At 54.7% G+C, this 18,810-nt stretch overlaps 1 protein-coding gene across 4 annotated transcripts in view; it reads right to left on the bottom strand.

Moving 5' to 3' along the window:
- Window positions 1–17,430: 17,430 nt before the first annotated feature.
- Window positions 17,431–18,810, bottom strand: part of CD82 (CD82 molecule) — a 54,349-nt gene continuing 52,969 nt past the window's right edge. For all 4 annotated transcript variants that reach the window (XM_081544841.1, XM_081544842.1, XM_081544840.1 and 1 more), the window contains 2 exons: window positions 18,637–18,720; window positions 17,431–18,340 (listed from right to left, as the gene is read on the bottom strand). In XM_081544841.1, coding sequence (XP_081400967.1) covers window positions 18,263–18,340; window positions 18,637–18,720 — 162 coding nt within the window. In that variant the 3' untranslated portion in view covers window positions 17,431–18,262. The remainder of the gene's footprint in view (window positions 18,341–18,636; window positions 18,721–18,810) is intronic.

Here is an 18,810-nt window from a genome sequence, read left to right as displayed (position 1 = left end):
CCTTTGTTCTTTTCCAAGTTTTAGCTATTCTCGGTCTCTTGAATTTCCATATGAATTTTAGAATCTGCTTGTCATTTTGGCGGGGGTGGGGAGGGAAATAGCCAGCTGAGATTTTGAAAGAGGTTCCATTGAATTTATAAATCAATTTGCAGTGTATCGCCGTCTCAACAATATTAAATCTCCAAATCCATGAACAGGATATCTCTTCCCATTTACTTAGGTCTTCTTGATTTTTTTCACTTGGGTCCAGCAGGTGAAAGCTGGCATTGTATTGATTTACATCCCAGATATTCTGAATTGAAAATCATTTTTGGCCTCTGCAAGTTTTTGTCTTTTAATATTTTATCTGGCTTGTTTTAGTTAATATATTTAGGAGGGAAAGTCAGAGCAGCTCAGTCATCATATGACTTAAAGAATCTAAGCATTTTACGTGTACAGACTCACTTAATATTCTTAACAGCCCTATATATAGGTACTATTATTTCCCCCACTTACAAGAAAGAAAACTGAGGTGGAGAGAAACTGAGTCATTTCAGCACTACATGGGCAGTGGTGCTGAAATGGAGATTGTAGCCCAGGAACTCTGACTCCAGAACCACGCACTCAGCCACTATGGGCCAGCTGCCTCTAAGTGCAGCGGAAGATGAAGCCAGCAGCAGCCTCCAGATGAAAAGGATCCAATGGAAACGATTTGAGTCATAGTGAAGGTCACCCACACTGGCTGCCATCGGGTGGCGTTTTCTTTGATAATATGCGCAATCCGCAATCCAACTTCTCAATGACCCAGATTTGATCAGGTTCATGGAAGGTGATTCACACTTACAAACTTCCAAAGGATGATGCATAAACCAGAGTGCCAGCTGGTAATGTACGTAACCGCCACTACCTGCATATCACCTCCTCGCTAGGAAAGCCAAGGCTCTGGACGTTTGCGTCTGGGGAGGGGAGCTGGATGTGGGGTTTGAGTGTGCACCGGTCCCCAGAGTATACTCTGAAAGTCCCCCCTTCTACAAGATTAGTATTATGGATGTCAGAGAAGTTTGACAAACACCAGAGTAGAATGAAAAAAAGGTAAGCCCATTTTAGAAATAAAAATCCAAGTACAATTGATTTAGAATGTTGTGCCATTTTTAATACCATTTTAGGCACTGAGCAAAGCAGATGGAAATCCTTGCCCTCCTGGAGCTGCCAGTCTAGGAAGCACCGAGGACAAACCTTTATGCTAAACAGTCCATAGCACGGTGTTGGATGGTGCTTTGTGCTGTGAAGGGCAATAGGGCTGGGTGAGGTGAGCAGAGTATCACGTGCGGGTGGGGGAGATCTAATCAGGGCAGCCAGGGAAGGCATCAGAAGAGGGAGCGTGAGCTGAACCCCGAAAGAGTGGAGGAATTTTATCTTCAGTTTCTATTTGTTTCCACGTTGTGACCTTTTGACTGTAACCGTGTGTTATTTTTATAACAGAAATGTGAAGGGCTCACCAAAAGCTAAGATGAGGTTTCGTAGGTGGGAGGTAGGTGAGGAGGGTTTTTTTTGCACTGCTTCCTAAACTGACTCAACCATACTACTCTTATTTTACTGGTGGTGGCAGCGGTATGTGTAGGTGGTCTCTGATGAAGGCCCCTGCAGAACGGGCAGCCTGGGGGACACAGCCGGGAGGTGCTGGCTGGGTGGCGCCTGCTGGGGCAGCCTCGGGGACCTCTTCCCTGTGGACTTCAGGGGCAGACAGATGATGCTGTTGTTGCTGTGGTTCAGCGGCTCAGCTGTGTCCGACTTTGACCCCATGGACTGCAGCACACCAGGCTTCCCTGTCCTTCACTACCTCCCGGAGTTTGCTCAAACTCATGTCCATTGAGTTGACGATGCCATCCAACCATCTCATCCTCTGTCACCCCCTTCTCCTCTTGCCCTCACTCTTTCTCAGCATCAGGGTCTTTTCCAATGAGTTGGCTCTTCGCATCAAGTGGCCAAAGCATTGGAGCTTCAGCTGCGGCATCAGTCCTTCCAATGAATATTCAGAGTTGACTTCCTTTAGGAGGGACTGGTTTGATCTCCTTGCTGTCCAAGGGACTCTCAAGAGTCTTTTCCAGACAGAGGATGCGGGGAGAGCAATCTCCCAGGTGGAGGGCCTGCGAGGCTCTCGCATCTCCCAACACCAAGATAGCTGCCTTCTATATTCAGATTCTGGGTCCCAGGTGGCAGGAGGTGGGGATTAACAGCCTCATCGCGTGAGGTGGTTCCTGAATAGAACCTCCATCTGGGTATTTGCTTGGGAGGCACAAGGCCCTTGACAGGAAGGATGGAGATCTAGTGCTGGGCACTGGGGCTGCAGCCTTGGCTCTGACGGAGGAGCGGGAGTTAGTGCAATCAGAGCAGGACCTGAGCTGGGAATGTGCACCATGGCAGGGCTTCACGCTGGGGATGGCTGCAGTGGTGCCGGGAGGTGGGTGCTGAGAGCATGGTTGGGAGGTCCTTGTCCCCCAGATGGCCACAATGGCAAAGGACCAGACATCTAACTTTGAAATGGACCTTGAGGACTTAGTCATGAGCATCCCACTGGCCAGCAAGATGGCCTGACGTTCCCCTTCCCCAGGGCAGGGCCCGAAGGAACATGATCTCATGTAAGCCTCACACTCACCCTGTGAGGCAAATCTGGTTACTATCCTTGTTTTAGAGATGAGGCTTAAGAGGCTAAAGTTACTCGTCCAGGGCCACCCGCTGGTGGATGGAGAACCCTGGGGTGTATTTGGAGCCCATGGCACGGCCTCCAGGACCATGACTGCTCCAACAAAACAGAGCAGCCCCCAGCCTGGGGCGGTGGGCAGGGGTGGAGAACAGGGCAGCCTGAGCCCACTGAGCTTTATTGGGGCTGAGGACCCCAGGGGACGGCTCCCTCCCCCACCCAGGATGTGTCATATTCTCAGGGGCAGCCAAGGGTAAAGGGTAAGCTGGCCGGGGGCAGGGTGGGACTCGGGAGGGTGACGTCACCTCCCTCTTAGTAATGCTTTGGCAGAGCCCGAAGCTCCCACCTTGGGAGGGAGAGGGGGGAGGAGGGGCAGCCCTGGAGCCAGCAGCGAGGAGGCTGCCAAGTCAGTGATCAGGAATGGGCACCCTGCCAGGAGCACCCGGGACCAGGGCTCTTGGGCAGGGGGTCTCCGGGAAAGGAGATGCATCCCCAGAGTCCTGGGAGGGGACTCTGGAAGGAGTATGCACACCAGAGGGAGTGTGGAGCATTGGTCTGTCTGTCTGGCACAGCTGGCAGCCAGACGTCTGCTGATCGATGCTCTACTCTCTGACGGCCTGAGCGTTCATCCTCCACAGTGCGGGATGGCCTGTCTGACTTACATGACTGGTCCTTGGAGATGGCGGAAAGGATGGGCTGAACCTCCATCCACTTCTATGAAGCCTGGGGCTAGCCTCTCTCAGGGGCCACGTGTCACCCTTTCTGAGCACCCAGGGTCAGGTGGAAGGAAGGGAGGAAATTCACATCCAAGGGTGGCCAGGTGCCAGAGCTGAATCTGACAAGGACCTGTCCATAAGGGCTTGCATTTTGGGAGGGGAGATCAATTTATAGCCTTGAAGACAGACCCCAGCCGGCGCTTTGGATAAGCCCCACTCATGGAGTGGAGTGGAAAGCCTCTTTATTCGTGTCTTCTGATGTCTCTTTACGAGCCATTTGTGGGAGACAGTTCATCCCCCGATTCTGGATGAAAACTCAGGTGGTTCCACTAGTTTTCTGTCTTCTGCGAGGAGACAAAAGTTCTTAGGTCACTTTAAGTGGCAAGCATGGAGTCAAGCTAGTAACTCAAAGCGTCTGGTCCCCGGTAAGAATCACACCTTTGAACCTGGTTTAGAGTTACTCCTGTCCCCCACAGGCTGTGAGCTGGAGAAGGCCAGACCTTCCTTCACCCCGCACGCGCCCTTGCTCCCCCGCCCTCTTCCCTCATCTTGTATTGAATATTTGAGTTTCAGAGGCTGCCAGAGCCGAGAGAAGAAGAAGCCGAAGTCCAGGGAAGGAAAGGTTCTATTTCACTCGTTCCTTCCTGAGCTGGCTTCTGCTCCCGGGGCCCTGCAGAGGATAGGACTGACTCCAGGGGTCCTCAGGACCCCTTCCCACCTCCCACGATGTGGGCATGTGTCTTCTCCACGTGGCTGCTCCCCAGTCAACCTCAGGTTCTCCAGGGCCACACAGACTCTGTTTACTGTTTCTCGAATTTACTAGACCACAAGATGGTGATGATGATGGCGATGATGGTGTTGATGTTCTGTGTCTTGTAAAACACCTCAGCAGACCAGGCCCTTGTCTGGACCACAGAAAACATATGTGTGTCCTGTACATGCTCTTGGGGTCCCGGCCCGTTCCACCCCAGACACCCCTCCTTCGGCTCAGCCCTCTTCTGGACCTTTCAGGTCTCCCTGGTGGGAGCCAACTGCATCTGGGCCACTGTGTGCCTGACCCACTAGACACACATGTGACCAAGCTTTCTGCAAAGCTTCTCACCAAGCTCAAAGGAGGGGTGGGTAGTCCCACCTCCCCCGCTTCACAGGGGCCAGAATCCAAGCACCCCTAGATCTCCCTCCAGAGAAGTCCTTCCGACAACATCTCTCTCCTCTCTAGGCACCTGACCCATTTGCACCCTCAGTATGGCATATTGTGAACCTGTTTTCTGCCCAAGCTTCCACGATGGGTCCTGCCCCACTACAACCCCTTATTGGTTCCCAGTCATGTTCCTCCTCCAGGCTCCCGAGCTTGCAAATGGCCCTTCGTCATACTCAGTTGTCCATGTTGGAACCTGGGAACTTTCTTTGACCCTTCCTCTCTAACCCAAATCAACCCCCTTGCTCTGAGGCTTCACCCATCCTGGAGTGACCAACCCATCCCATTTGTCTTTAGCCTTGACGATCCCACATCCCAGAGATTCCCTCAGCCCAGGCAGACCAGGATGGCTTGTCACCCTTCTCTGTCTCCCCTGCTCCAAATGATCCAGGCTGCCGGCACCTCTTGTTCAGACAACTAGTCTCCCTGCCCCAGTTCAAGCCCTTCCAAGCTGCTCTCCACACAGCAACCAGGGTTATTCTTCAAGATGCCAACGTGATTATGTCCCCCTCCTCTGACACCGCCCCCCCCAAATCCTCACTCACTTGCTCTTCACTCACCTCTCCTCTCTCCTCTCTTACCAGCTCTGTACCTTCTGCCCCAGCCTATGGAACCTGGGAATTTCCACTGCTAAGGAGAGGCTCAAGTGACTGTTATATTAGGCAAGCGTGGGGCAATGCTCAAAGGACTGTTGCCTGACTTCTTTTCTGCACTACCTTATTTCTTTCTGGCATGGAAATCACATTCATTCATTTAGCAAAGAAAGAAAGTGAAAGTGTTCACCGCTCAGCCGTCTCCAACTCTTTGCAACCCACGGACTGTAACCTGCCAGACTCCTCTGTCCATGGGATTTTCCAGACAAGAATATGGGGGTGGGTAGCCATTCCCTTCTCCAGGGGATCTTCCTGACCCAGGGATCAAAGCGGGGTCTTCTGCAATATAAGCGGATTCTTTACTGTCTAAGCCACCAGGGAAGCCCAAGAATGCTGGCATGGGTAGCCATGCACTGCTCCAGGGGACCTTTTCAACCCGGGGATTGAACTCACATCTCTTACGTCTCTGTCTCCTATACTGACAAGCGAGTTCTTTACCATTAGCACCACTTGGGAAGCCCATTCATTCAACAAGTATGTATCAAATGCCAGTATGTGCCAGGCATTGTGTTCCAAGCAGGAGATGTGACAAAAAATAAGTTAGAAGCCCTCCCTGCCTTCAAGGAACCTGGAGTTCAACAGAAGATACAAACCTTAACCAACAATTACAATTACTGTCACCAGAGCCCCAGTGGGGAAACAGCGCCCGGTATCAGGCATTGAGAGCCCGCTCTGCATCTGTCAACAGTTTTACACAAGCACTAACTCATTCAGTCCTTCCATCAACCCTACCAGGTGGGATGATGATTACGCCCTTTTTTCAGAGGAGGAACTAGAAGGTTAACCCATTTGCTGAAGGTCATACAGCTTGGGAGGGCAGAGTCTGGATTTGAACCCGTGGCCCATATGTGGGCAGAGAGGAGTCAGTGCTATCTTGCCTTGTGGGGAGAGGGCCATGGGAGAGCACAGCAAGGCCACCAGCATCACTTGGAGGTGAGGTCAGGGAAGCTCCCTGACAGCTGATCTGAAGGAGGAGCGGGGTTAGACAGGAGACCAGAGGGAGATGCTTCCAGACCCAAGCAGAGGACGTTTCTAAGTGCCCTAGCACAGCAGAAGCGCTCAGGGCGCTCCTGGGGTGCAGGGCCGGCTGCTTAGTCCAGAACCCCAGGCAGGCGAGTGTGGGAGGTCCACCTGCCCAGCAGCTGGTGAATCTGGCAGCGTGTCAACACATGTGCAAACGGTACCTCCCCCAGAAGAGAGGCCAAGCCCCCGGGCTGGGAGTCGGGGTGGCTCGGTTCAAATGACCTGTGGCCACCATCCACCTACCATCTGCGTGACTCTGGGCAAGCCACTTAACCTCACCAAGCCCCCTCGGTATTCCTACCTGTAAATGGGTCAATGCTAAAAATTCTTAAGTCTTTGGGTTGGTTGGAAAAATAACTGAGAGAATGTGTATGAAGTTCTGAGCACTTACTAAGCGCTGTTCTTTAGTATCTATGCATATGTGTCTCTGAGCATTTTCTGTCCAGTTTAAAGATGAAGAGACGGAGGTCCAGAGACTTAGAGTAACTAGTCAAAGGTCAGTGAGGGTGCCCAGTGCAGGGGTCTTCCCAGCACCCAAGTTCCCCCAGGGGAAGAGAGTCAAGTGTGGTTATGGGATATGAAATTCCCGCATTGCCAAGACCCTCGGGCCTCCTAGCCTAGTACCTCCTTACTCTCCCCACTCCCCCAGACACACCCCCTGGCACTCCTGGGCCACAGGAAGGCTTCTTGCAGTTAGACTCTGATCTGCCAGGACACCTGGGTGGGGCCTGATGCCAGCCTAGAGGAGGCAGCCTTGGAGGGAACGGGACTCTGGGAACCTTCGAAGGCCTGTGGCTAAATCCCCAGCCTAGAAATATAATCACCCTGGGAGGAGGAGACAGCCGGAAGGTCCCTGAGTCTCTGTTTGTAAACAGTTCAGCCAGGAGGGGCAGGGCTCTGTGCCTGGTGTCTGGTGCTGGAAGATGGCTGCAGTCCAGTGGCTAAGCGGAGGGGCGGGGCCGGCGGGTGGGGATGAAGGATGGGCCGGACTTGTCAGCTCTGGATGCTGGGAGCAGGGTGGAGCCATACTTCTCTTTCCACCCCTCCAGCACACGCACCCTCCTCCTTCACCTGCTGCGGCTCACAGCATCACCTGGGCCTGAGCATTACGGCAGAGAGCCCGACAGTTCTTGGAATTGGGAAACATTTTCCAACACCCCACTACACTTTCTTTCTATTCTCAACCTCCCAGTATCCTGTCTGCCATACTCAAAGCCCAGGGGAAATTTCAAAAAAAAAGTCTTTTTTTTTTTTTTTTTTAAAGCCACAGCTATGGTGATAGAGTAAGAGGCTTGACCTGAATTCAGTCAAACCTGGAATAAAATCATGTCCCAGCCACTCACTTGTGAGGTGGCCTCAGGGTGGCCACGCCACTTCTCTGGAACCTCAGTCTTCCCATCTGTAAAGTGGGGATGACCTTCGCTCCCCCAGTGTTGTCGTCAGGGTTACACATGCTGAGTGAGGGCCTGCCGCTCAGTCAGGGTCCGGGAAATGTCAGCAAAGAAAGAATGCTGTGGGAATAGGCACACGACAGACCCTCAACAAATATTTTCTGATTAAATAGGAGATTGAATAAAAAGGAAATAAATAATCCCGACATCTGTACTTTTGTCATCTTAAAAGCACACGGGAATTAGAGGCATTGGATGGGGTGAGAGAGGAGCAGGGTGAGATACGGCATAATTCTTGGGGAACGGGAGGCTGAGAACATTCTTAATGACGTCAGCTCCCGTGTGCAGAATACATTATGATCTCAAGTGCTGCTGGCTTGCTCTGACATTGAGTCTTATCTGGGAAGGAGATTCAGAACTGAGTCCACGGAGATAGATTTTAGGTTCCCATCCTGCTTCTGCCGCCAGCCACTCAGGGAAGTTTAGACAAGGCCTGCGCCTTCCCCCAACCTCAGTTTTCTTGTCTGAAAGTAAAGATCCAGACACCAATGTTCAGAGCTGCTGGGAGGATTAAATGAGGGGATCTATGCTGAGGGCTTGGGACTAGCACTGGTCCAGTAGGCTCAGCAAATGGTAACCATCATTATTATTACGTAAGTTCATCACTGTATCAGTTAGCTGTTGCCGTGTAATACCTATCCCTAAATTTAGGGACCTAAAACAATCGCCGTTTATTTAGCTCATGATTCTATTTAGCAAGTTGACAATTCAGGCTGGGCTCAGCGAGATGATCCTTTGGCTCTCTTGTGGCCACAGTGCGGCCCAGTCAAGGGATGTCTGGGAGAGGAACCAGATCTCTCGATTCACGGTGCAGAGACCCTCCCTCAGCTGCCCGCTCTGCCCTGTGGGCATCAGCAGAGCCTGTGGCTTTCTCAGATGGCTTCACCGCTCCCTGCTGCAACCCCGGTCAGAGCTGGGTTGCCCTCTTCAAATCCCTGTACCCTTAGGAGATGGAGACCAGACCCCACGCAGGCCAGCTGCATGGATCCCATTCACAGAACCATAGGAACCGGGTGACCTGCATCCACCAAGGAAGCCCCACGGAGTCCCCGCCCCCTCAGTCCTCAGAGGAAGGAAATACACACCGCACACCTGGACATGCGGGGGTCCTGCGCCCCTCCCCACAGGATCGCCCCTGCTGTCCACTAAATAAGCTCACTGAGCTCTCCCTGAGGGGCTATTTTAGACCATCACGAGCCATCGATAGCTTCTGCTGCCCACATCCAGTGAACAGGAGGCCGTGTCAGTTCCTCTTGGTAGGGGTGCCTGGTTCTCATTTGTGTTCACGTTTTGACTGGTTCCTGTGCATCTTCTCGGGTCACCAGCCTCTTGGTGGGGGGCAAGCCCTGCAGGGCTCCAGGCAATGAGGACATCAGGTGACAATGACCAGTCTGGGGACAGGCTTCTCCTGTCCTTCGTGCCTTTACTGGCCGGTAGAGACAGGGTCTTGATCATATGTCCCCAACACGGGGCACATTTTCCAGTTTCTGTTTCTGTTTATGGCCCGTGTCCCACCACAGACTGTGAGCTCCATGATGTCAGGGACCATGGCGAACTCCAGTTCCTTCCACAGAGCCTGGCACATACTGGGTGCCCAATAGCTACTGCACAGATGGATGGATGAAAAGTTGGATTTGATTGTGTAGAGCCTCCTCACAAAGGGCTTACTTCCTCTATCATTTTCTGAACCAGGAGTCTTTATTCCTATTGGCGTTGAAAGTGAATGTGGCTCAATCATGTTTGACTCATTGCAACGCCATGGATTATATAGTCCATGGAATTCTCCAGGCCAGAATACTGAAGTGGGTAGTCTTTCCCTTCTCCAGGGGATCTTCCCAACCCAGGTATCGAACCCAAGTCTCCCGCATTGCAGACAGATTCTTTACCAGCTGAGCCACAAGAGAAGCCCAAGAATAATGGAGTGGGTAGCCTATCTCTTCTCCAGCAGATCTTCCGGACCAGGAATCGAACCAGGATCTCCTGCATTGCAGGAGGATTCTTTACCAACAGAGCTGTCAGGGAAGCCCCTTGGCTTTGAGGTCTAGTAGAAAGGGCCCCGAGCACAGAGCCACTGGCCTGGGGGCCAATCCCAGCTTCTCTACTTACTGTGTGACCGTCACAGGAGGTGGTCATGTGCAGTGGTACAGGTTGTCCACTGCCACCTGCAGGGGTAGTCCTTTCTTTAGACTACAGTGTGAATGACTCCTCCTGGGTTAGTGTAGTGGGGCAGTCACAGCAAGTGCTTTAGCTTTTCCAAGTCTCAGTTTCCACAAGCATAGGGGGCATCTAAGGTGCTGGGGTATGATGGTAAAGGCTGATGCTAGGTGCCCGGCAGCCGCTGCGGTGGTGATGACCAATGGGGATGATGACAGGGAAGGAGGCGGGTTCCAGGGAGACGCACCCAGCCTGCGTGACAGCTGGCTGCCCACCCTCGCTCTTCTTACCGCCCAGCACAGGGGAGTCATGCCTCGCCCTGCAGAGCTGGCCCAGCCCTTATGCCCAGCTCCTCCTCCAGCCGGGGTCCTGTTCAGAGCCTCCTTCCCACACTTGCCCTTCCTCCCTCCTCTCTGCAGCTTGGTGGGTGAGCCTCTTTCCCCTCATCCTACCAGACCCAGGACTGGGACCCTTCCAGTCCCCCGAGACCCTCCCTGAGTCCTCCGTGAACCGGCAGGAAGCGGGGGTCCCCCTGAAAGCCCCAAAGTGGGCTCTCCCAGGTGTGTGATGCAGGGCAGAAGGCAGACCCCTCCACACCAGTCAGCCGCCATCAGCGCCTTCCTGCCCGCACTGCCCCCCACCCCGAGGCTGCTGGGCCTCTCCGGCTCCCACCTTCCATCCCCCCCCAACCCCCCCATACTTCCGGGTCTTCCTGCCGGTGCCCCCACACCCCCAGCATCCTGCAGGAAGCCCAATCCTGTTCCCAGAGGCGCTGCTGGAGGCATCTGCGCTAACGTTAGGGCGTGAGGGGGGAGCTTGGCTCTGGGCCTGACATTCCCCCGGCCCAGAAGGCAGGTGCTGGGGAAATGACTTCAGAGGGGGCGGCTGGGGGATTACGGGGGGCATGCACGGCTCTCTGCCTTCTAGCGGCCCCTCCTACCCCTCTGCACCTTCCCTCAGAAGCCCAGTGGGGCAGGGGGCTGGACACAGATTCCTTCCTTCCCAGCCGCAGCCTCATAGACCAACCAGCAGTTCCTGGTCTGGAGGCACCAGAGTTCTCCAACCTGCACTTTCAGGTCCAGGGAGGCCCACCCCAAGGGGATGGGGAGTCCCACTGGGGCTGAGGACCGCCCTGGGAATCCGCTAACAGGAAGTAGCTTAGGAAGTGCTTTAGGTCGTTTGATTCCCACAATAACCCTGGGAGTCAGGAACTGTAGTCCCCATTTCACAGATGAGACTAACAGAGGTGAAGTCACTGGGCCTGCTGCCCCCCGGCCCCCAGGACCAGCAGGTGTTCTGAATGTGTTTGGTTTTGGCCAGGAAGAGGGGTGCCAGGGGAGAGGACTGAGTCTTGCGGAGTGTGGCTAGAGGGACGGGGGCTGACTAATGAGCCTCCCACCCTCTTTCCTGTTTGTTCCACTGGCTGTTCATTATGCTACTTCCTTCCACAGGATGCCAGAGGCCTTGGGTGGGCCCCAGGGGTCCCCAGCAACACTCAGCATGGGCCGTGCTGTCAGCAGCTGGCGGTTGTGTGCATGTGTGTGTAGGTGTGTACAGATGAATGTGCCAGACTCCCCTACATTCAGCAGAATACAAGTGCCGTGGAGGTGTCTTTGCAGCCGTGTTCTCAAGGGTCTAGAACAGGGCTTGGCTCATAGCAGCTGCCCATTAAATGTTCATAGGATGAATGAATGAATGAATGAGCCCACAGGTTCCAGGGAGCAGCGGGTCTTCACCCGGAGGCAGTGTGACAACTTAGGTCTCTGTCCCTCTGCAAGAGGCAGAGGTGGTGGCAGTCCTGGCCCAGGAGATGTGCTGGTGACTGGCCACGCCGGCATCACAGTGACCCCCCTTCGCTGGCTGCTCCTCGGCCTGGAGAACTTGCTCGCCTGGAAGACCCCAGAGCAGGGGCTGGAGGAGTCTCTGCCCTGCAACAGGCATGATTGGGTCAGTGGTGGGAGGCTCTGCCACACAGGCCTGGAACATTCCAGGCTGGCAGCGTTCAGCCTTTCCTGCTACCACTGGCCACCTGCAGCTGAGAGGAGAGCTGGAGGTCCTGAGATCCGGGAATGGACTGAGCTCAGGAGGTTTCAGGGCCCGTGTGTGTGCGTGTGTGCGCACAGGGCTGACATTCAGAGGTATTCACCTACACAGCCATGCTAGTTACTAAAACACTGAAATATTTCTCTACCGGTGGAGGACAATCCCCCCTGGCCTGCTCCCAGGAGACCCTGCACCGCCTGCCAATCCACACAGAAGGGCCCTATTCTGACCCAAGTGATGGTCAGTGCCCATGTCACACAGCTCCCCCGCAAAGTCCAGCCTCCTGGACACTTCCTGGGCACCACCATTGGTTCCCCCAAAACCCAGAGAGCAAACTGGTGCCCACCTAGGCCTCCTACTTGGCCCCTGGGAGCCGTGAGCAGGCACTGCCCAGGGGCTCAGCACCCAGGCATTGTGGGGGCCCTTTGTGGCCAGTCCTCTGCACAGCATACCCCCCCGGCCTGGGCATCAATGGGGGAGATGGCAGCCTGGGGGTGGCCCTGGCCCAGCTCCTGGGGAGGGAGGCAGGAGGCCAGGGCCCAAGGTCCCTGCGGACATATGACCGGCTCTCGGGGCCATCTGGGAATTAGAGAAGCCAGTTTAGGGTCCTTCCTCATGGAACTCCATGGGCCTGGGGGCGGGGGTGGAGGAGGAGGTAGAGAAACTGGGTCCTGCCAGGAGGCAGGAGCGAGGCTTGGTGCCATGGTGACCAGGTTTTGCAACACCACCCTGGGGTCGTCCCGGGAAATCCGTGGGTGGAGAGCGGCTGTGGAGGCAGGGGGATGTCCTCCAAGTCAGCTCCCTGCTGGTCCAGGCCTGGCTCTGGCACCCTCCAGCTGCCAGGCCTGGCACGTGCCTCACGAGGTGGGCATGCCATGGGAAGAGGCCCAACCCATATCACTCTGCCATCGTCTCTGTCTTCTCTAAAGTTTTTGCAGATGTGGTTTTGAGCCCGCCCCCACTCCCTATGGCACAGGGCCCGTGAGGATGGGCCAGGTAGAACCTTCAACATTCTGCCACCTGTCCCCTTCACCCGCCTTGGGAGATGGCCGAGGTCCCATTGAGGCCGATGGTCAGCAAGTGGCTCGGGCACAGGAGCTACCTCAGGGCTTCCTGGCACCCCCACACCAGCTTCTCGAGACTCCCAGCCTGAGCCCCAGAGCCCCGGGCATCAGAGCCCGACCCACCCAGATTTCACATCGTGTTCTCAGCCAGATAACGCTGTTCTGCTGCTGTTCTCTGGGGGGGGGGGGGGGGCGCTCTGGGCTTTCTGGACCATCCTGGCTCTCCTCTTCTTCCCCCCAAGCCCAGGGGGATTGAGGAGGAGAGAGGTGCGTGGGGAAGAAAGGAGTTGGAGGTTTCCTAGTGCTCACCTGACTGCTGGTCCCACCTTGGTGTCATCCCCATCTCCAGGGGCCTGGGGGTCCTGAACCAGACCCCAGGCAGAGATCCCCAGGGTCTGACACCCCCCTGCCTACTTGTCCCAGGCATCCCGCTGGGCCCTCTCCTCACACTCACAGCATTACTGCAGGGCAGGGAAGTTCTGCCCTATGACCACCTGCCTCACAGGGGTCCAGGCTCCTCTGGCCCCACCTCCTGCAGCCCCTCACCCTCCACATGAGCCCCACACCCTCTGCCGCTCTGGTCTCAGACAGACAGGACGGATGTCTGCTCAGCTGGTGGCACTAGGAGATGGGCAAAGCCCAGGGAGACGGTTGTTCTCCGGTTCGCTGGGGTCCCTGGGGGCCCAGGTGGTTACACGTTCCACATCCTTCATGTGACCTGAGCCTGGCATGACCCTGTCATCCTCCCAACATTCAGATAAGAAAGTGAGACACCAAGAGGTGAAGAGGTCTGCCAGGGCTCACGTGGCTCCTGAGCACCTGAGCTTCCTGTTTGAAGCCAAATCTGCCTGACCCACCACTGAGCCCTTCTCAGCCCTTCCCCACTCCCAGCCTTGTGTGGTGGAATTGCTGCCTGGGCGCAGAGGGCCAGCTGAGCTGAACCAGACCCCATCCCTGCCCCCACATAGCTCTGAGTCCAGCTGAAGTACAAGATTTTCCTTATCTGGCCAGGAACCGCAGCCCACAGCCAAACACCAAGCCTTGTCTCTTTTCTTAGCCTCTGTCCCCTCTGTAAGCCCGCCACGGGGCAGGGGTAGCTCATGCTACCCCTTTGCAGAGCAGAGTGATGGTGGTGGTTTGTTTAGTCGCTAAGTTGTGTCTGACTCCTCTGCGACCCCATGGACTGCAGCCCACCAGGCTCCTCTGTCCATGGGATTTCCCAGGCAAGAAGACTGGAGTGGGTTGCCATTGCCTTCTCAGTGTGGGTCAGCTCCCAGCTGCCTTGGCAGTAGAACCATACCCTCACCTGCAGATGGTGCAACCCAATGGTCAGGATCTGGTTCCCACTTCTTTTATTTTTAAAACTACTTTTTTATTTTGACTGTGCTGGGTCTTCGTGGCAGCGCACAGGCTTTCTGCAGTTGCATCTGGCGGACTTAGCTGTCCCAAGGCATGTGGGATCTTAGTTTCCTGACTGGGGACGGAACCCACGTCTCCTGTGTTGGAAGGCAGGATCTTAACCACTGGGCCACCAGGGAAGTCCCTCCCGCTCCTCTTAGCAATAGCAGAATGTTGAGGGAACTAGTTAAGCTCTTGTTCTTCATTGTCCTTGTCTGTAAAACGGGGGTAATCATGACCATGCACCTCACTGGATTGTAGTGAGCAAATGAGTGAACATGTCAGTGGGACTAGGACAGAGTCAGGGCTGGCCAAGCACCAGCTATGCAGAACTGTCACCTTCACTAAACCTTCCTGGGTCCTCCTTGACAGCACAGCTGCTGTCCCCATTGCCAATAACCAGCTTCAGGTCAGGCTCAGCAGGTCCATATATACTTACTGCTCCTGCCATGAAGAGATATCAAAGTTTGTGGGTCTGAGAGCCATCTTGGGGGCTTCCCTGATAGCTCAGTTGGTAAAGAATCTGCCTGCAATGCAGGAGGTTGCAGTATTTATGTATGGATGTGAGAGTTGGACTATAAAGAAAGCTGAGAGCCAAAGACTTGATGCTTTTGAACTGTGGTGTTGGAGAAGACTCTTAAGAGTCTCTTGGACCGCAAGGAGATCCAACCAGTCCATTCTAAAATCGGTTCTTAATATTCATTGGAAGGACTGATGCTGAACTTGAAACTCCAATATTTTGGCCACCTGATGTGAAGAACTGACTCATTTGAAAAGACCCTGATGCTGGGAAAGATTGAAGGCAGGAGAAGAAGGGGACGACAGAGGAGGAGATGGTTGGATGGCATCACCAACTCAATGGACATGAGTTTGAGTAAACTCTAGGAGTTGGCAATAGACAGGGAGGCCTGGTGTGCTGCAGTCCATGGGGTCACAAAGAGTTGGACACGACTAAGCGACTGAACTGACTGAACTGAGCCATCTTGAATTCTAGATCCTGGCCAGTTGCAATCTTCCTAGTGGCTAAGCTAAGGGAACCTTGAGAAATTAAAGCTATGTAAGTGAAAATTTTCCCTTTGTTGCTTTGACCACCAGGAAGCTCAGAGGTAAAATTACACATGGCTCAACTAAACAACTAGAGCTCAAGGTCGGCAACTGTTTTCACTCTGCATTCCAGCTAGACTGATCAACTGTGCTGAGCTGAGCAGGATTCAGAGGCTGCAATGAGGGATACAAGCTGGAAGCATAGCCCGAGTACATCTGGGCTAAGAAAATGAGAACAGTATCAATTAGTGATGTCTGCTGTGAGTGCAGCCATAGGGAACACAGTCTGTGCATACCATACATTTGCCATCACCAGGTTGGGCAACTCAAACTGTGTCTATTTCATTCAAGTCTATACTTCTTCACTGTGGTGGCTGTTGTTCAGTTACTCAGTCATGTTTGACTCTGCAACCCCATGGACTGCAGCACGCCAGGCTTCCCTGTCCTTCACTATCTCCTAGAATTTGCTCAGACTTCATGTCCTTTGAGTCAATGATGCCATCCCACCGTGCCATCCTGTCTCTCCCTTCTCCTCCTCCCCTCAATCTTTCCCAGCATCAGGGTCTTTCTAATGAGTTGGCTCTTCACATCAGTTGGCCAAAGCATTGGAGCTTCTTCATAAATTTATTATTTTCTCTACTGTTTTATATTTTATTATATGTACTCCCTTTGTGGAATGAGGCACATTATAAAAAACAAAATGAAATCAGCTGGAATGGCTTCGCTGGGAGCCCTCAGCCCTCTGAACTGGGTAAGAGTTCCAGGGGAATCCCAGATTATGGTAAACAGCACCATGGAGTCTAAGGGTACCTCAGCCCAGGGCTGGGTCCGATACCTCCCTCCGGCCCCACCTTGGGTTTGCCTAGGGTTTTAGCCACAGAAAGCCTCTGGCAAGAATTTAATTAGGTTCAGATCAAGCGTTAAGCTGCTCCTAACGTGTGCACCCCCTCCTTCCTGGATAGCAGAGCACTGTCTGCCTCTTGTCAGGGCCTGAGAAAGGAAAGCAACTTGATTCAGGAATTACCTTGGAGGGCTGCTCAAGATGCTCGTTCATTCTCCCCAGCCCAGATCTGCTGCCTCTGATCTGCTGAGCCCTGGAACCTGCAGTTTCACCAGCTGCACCCCAAGGAGAGACCCACAGGCCTGGGAAGCACGCTGGGGGCCACCAGGCTCCTAGGATGGGGGCAGCAGCGCCACCTGGTGGCTCCTGCTGAAACACCCCCTCACCCACCGCTCTTCCCGCTCCCCTTTAGGGAGGTGAGTCCCCCCACCCAGCCACCCCCTCCTCTGCCTCCAGGGCCTCAGAGAAGGCAGAGAGGAGGAGATTGTGGAGAGAGTGACTTCCTAGATGGGCCTTTCCCCCAGTCTTCCAGACCCACCACACCTCCACCCCAGGGGACATCCTCCCGTTCACATTCCTAAGGCAGCAGCCAGGTCAGAGCCCCTGCACAGCCCCCTTGAGCTTCCTGACGCTGGGCAGGGGGTGTGCTGGGGCTCAACTTCCTTACTTGAGTAAGTACAAGTAAGAGCTTCCTTTAACGATGCTTCTTGCATCTTTCAAAACCTCCTGAATTCTGCACATCTTACTCCATCACATTTCTTCAATATGAAATATTTCCTTCTTTTTTTTTTTTTAAATATAGATGCTCTAGAAAGAGGCAGACTTCATTCTGTGGCTTTACTGACCCACCTCTGCAGTCAGCCCACTTTGGTACACTTTCTGGGGGCACCTGTACCCTAGGGGTACCATCTACACCTGTTTGAACACACAAATCAAACCCCAGCCACCCCGGGAGCCAGGCAATTGGGTCAGAGCCAGGTGTCACACTTCTCGTGCGCCAGCTTGAACGGGGGGCCAGAGATGCCCCTAAAGGACCCCCTGTCCTGGGGACAGCAGGGAGGTGCTCACCACTCTTTCCCGCAGGCCCGGCCACCCCGACCACATCAGCTCGCCCCTTTGTTCCTCCCCCTCTGCCCTCGGAAGCAGCATCTCCACCATGGTAGGCTGGATTGTTACAAATCCTCTTTAATAATCAGTCTTGTGTGTTTTACAGAACTGTGCCCTGGGCCCCTCCCTACTCCCTTTCAAGGCACAACCTTACCCGCCCATTTTCTGGGGGACAGAGGACAGGAGAAAGCATCCTCACTTCCCTGGGCCGCTCAGGGACCTGGTGAATGCAGGGCCAGCTCTGTGCCACACCCTGCTTCCCTAAGCAGCCCAGGGCCAGTCCAGACCTTCATGCCCAGGCTGCCCCCCTTCAGCCCAGCTCACCCAGGCCCTGCCCACACAGCGTGGCCCAGACGGGCCTGAGCTGCTTGGGTGGGGCTGGGTCAGGCTGGAGAAGGGGTGCCGTTTCGTATGTCAGGTCAAGCCCACCCTCTCCCACTACCTCGAGGATAATGGACAAACCAAGGACAGAAGCATCAGAGTGGAAACAAAGCTGACCCACGCAGTGGGCAGTGACAACCCAGGGTGCCTTATCCACCCCCGCCCAAGTTTTTAACACACTTTCTCCCATACAATATATACAGCCCCAAGGCAGGTAGAAACCCAGCCCACCTGTGCAGGGAGCATTTTCTTTGGGTTGCTAAGACAACCCTGGCAGACAGGGAGTGCGTGGAGGAGCCACAGAATAGCTGGGGCTTAAGGCTGACGGCAGAAAAGCAAAGGAGAGGGGTTCCAGTGCCCAGGAAGTCCCCCACTCCCAGCCAGCAAAGGACGGACAAGGGATCTTGGCAGTGAGGTGGGAGGCGGGCCTGGAGCGGGGGAGCCTAGGAGAGACCCCTAGGAGCCCTGAGGTTGGGGGGACAGGCAGGGAGGTGGGGACAGCAGCCGCCTCAGTACTTGGGGACCTTGCTGTAGTCTTCAGAATGGACACGCCGGCATAAGAACATGGACAGGAACATCCCCAGGAGCTGGTGAGGGAGAGGGCGACAGTCAGAGGTGGGACCCCAGAGGAGCATCCCACAGTCGGGGCCAGCACACAGGACCTGACCTGGATGAAGTCGATCCTCAGCTACAGCCTCAGGGCCAACCTGTGACTCAAGTGGCAGAGGGCCCTGCGAGGGGCAGTGGTCAGGCCAGGTTTGCCACGGGGCCTCCAGAAGCCGATGGGCCTCAGCCCACCCCTCCCTCCACCCCTGACGTCTGCAGAGCAGGGCCAATCTGGGGGGCAGCCCGGGGTGGGGGTTGGAAGGGAGGAGACCCAGACCTCGATGACAGCGACGCCCACACACACGCCGAGGATGACGCCCAGGTTCTCCTGCAGCCAGCCCTGCACCTTCTCCATGCAACCCTACGAGCAGAGAACACAGCCACATCACCCCACGATGGGCCGCTTCAACCCGACGTGCAGGATCACTGGGAGCGGGGGCCACCCCCAGCC

This window comes from Giraffa tippelskirchi, chromosome 11 (genome assembly GCF_054371585.1).
Source record: "Giraffa tippelskirchi isolate mGirTip1 chromosome 11, T2T-mGirTip1v1.2.pri, whole genome shotgun sequence".
In the NCBI taxonomy this organism is placed as follows: domain Eukaryota; kingdom Metazoa; phylum Chordata; class Mammalia; order Artiodactyla; family Giraffidae; genus Giraffa; species Giraffa tippelskirchi.
This window is presented reverse-complemented; position numbering and strand designations above follow the sequence as displayed.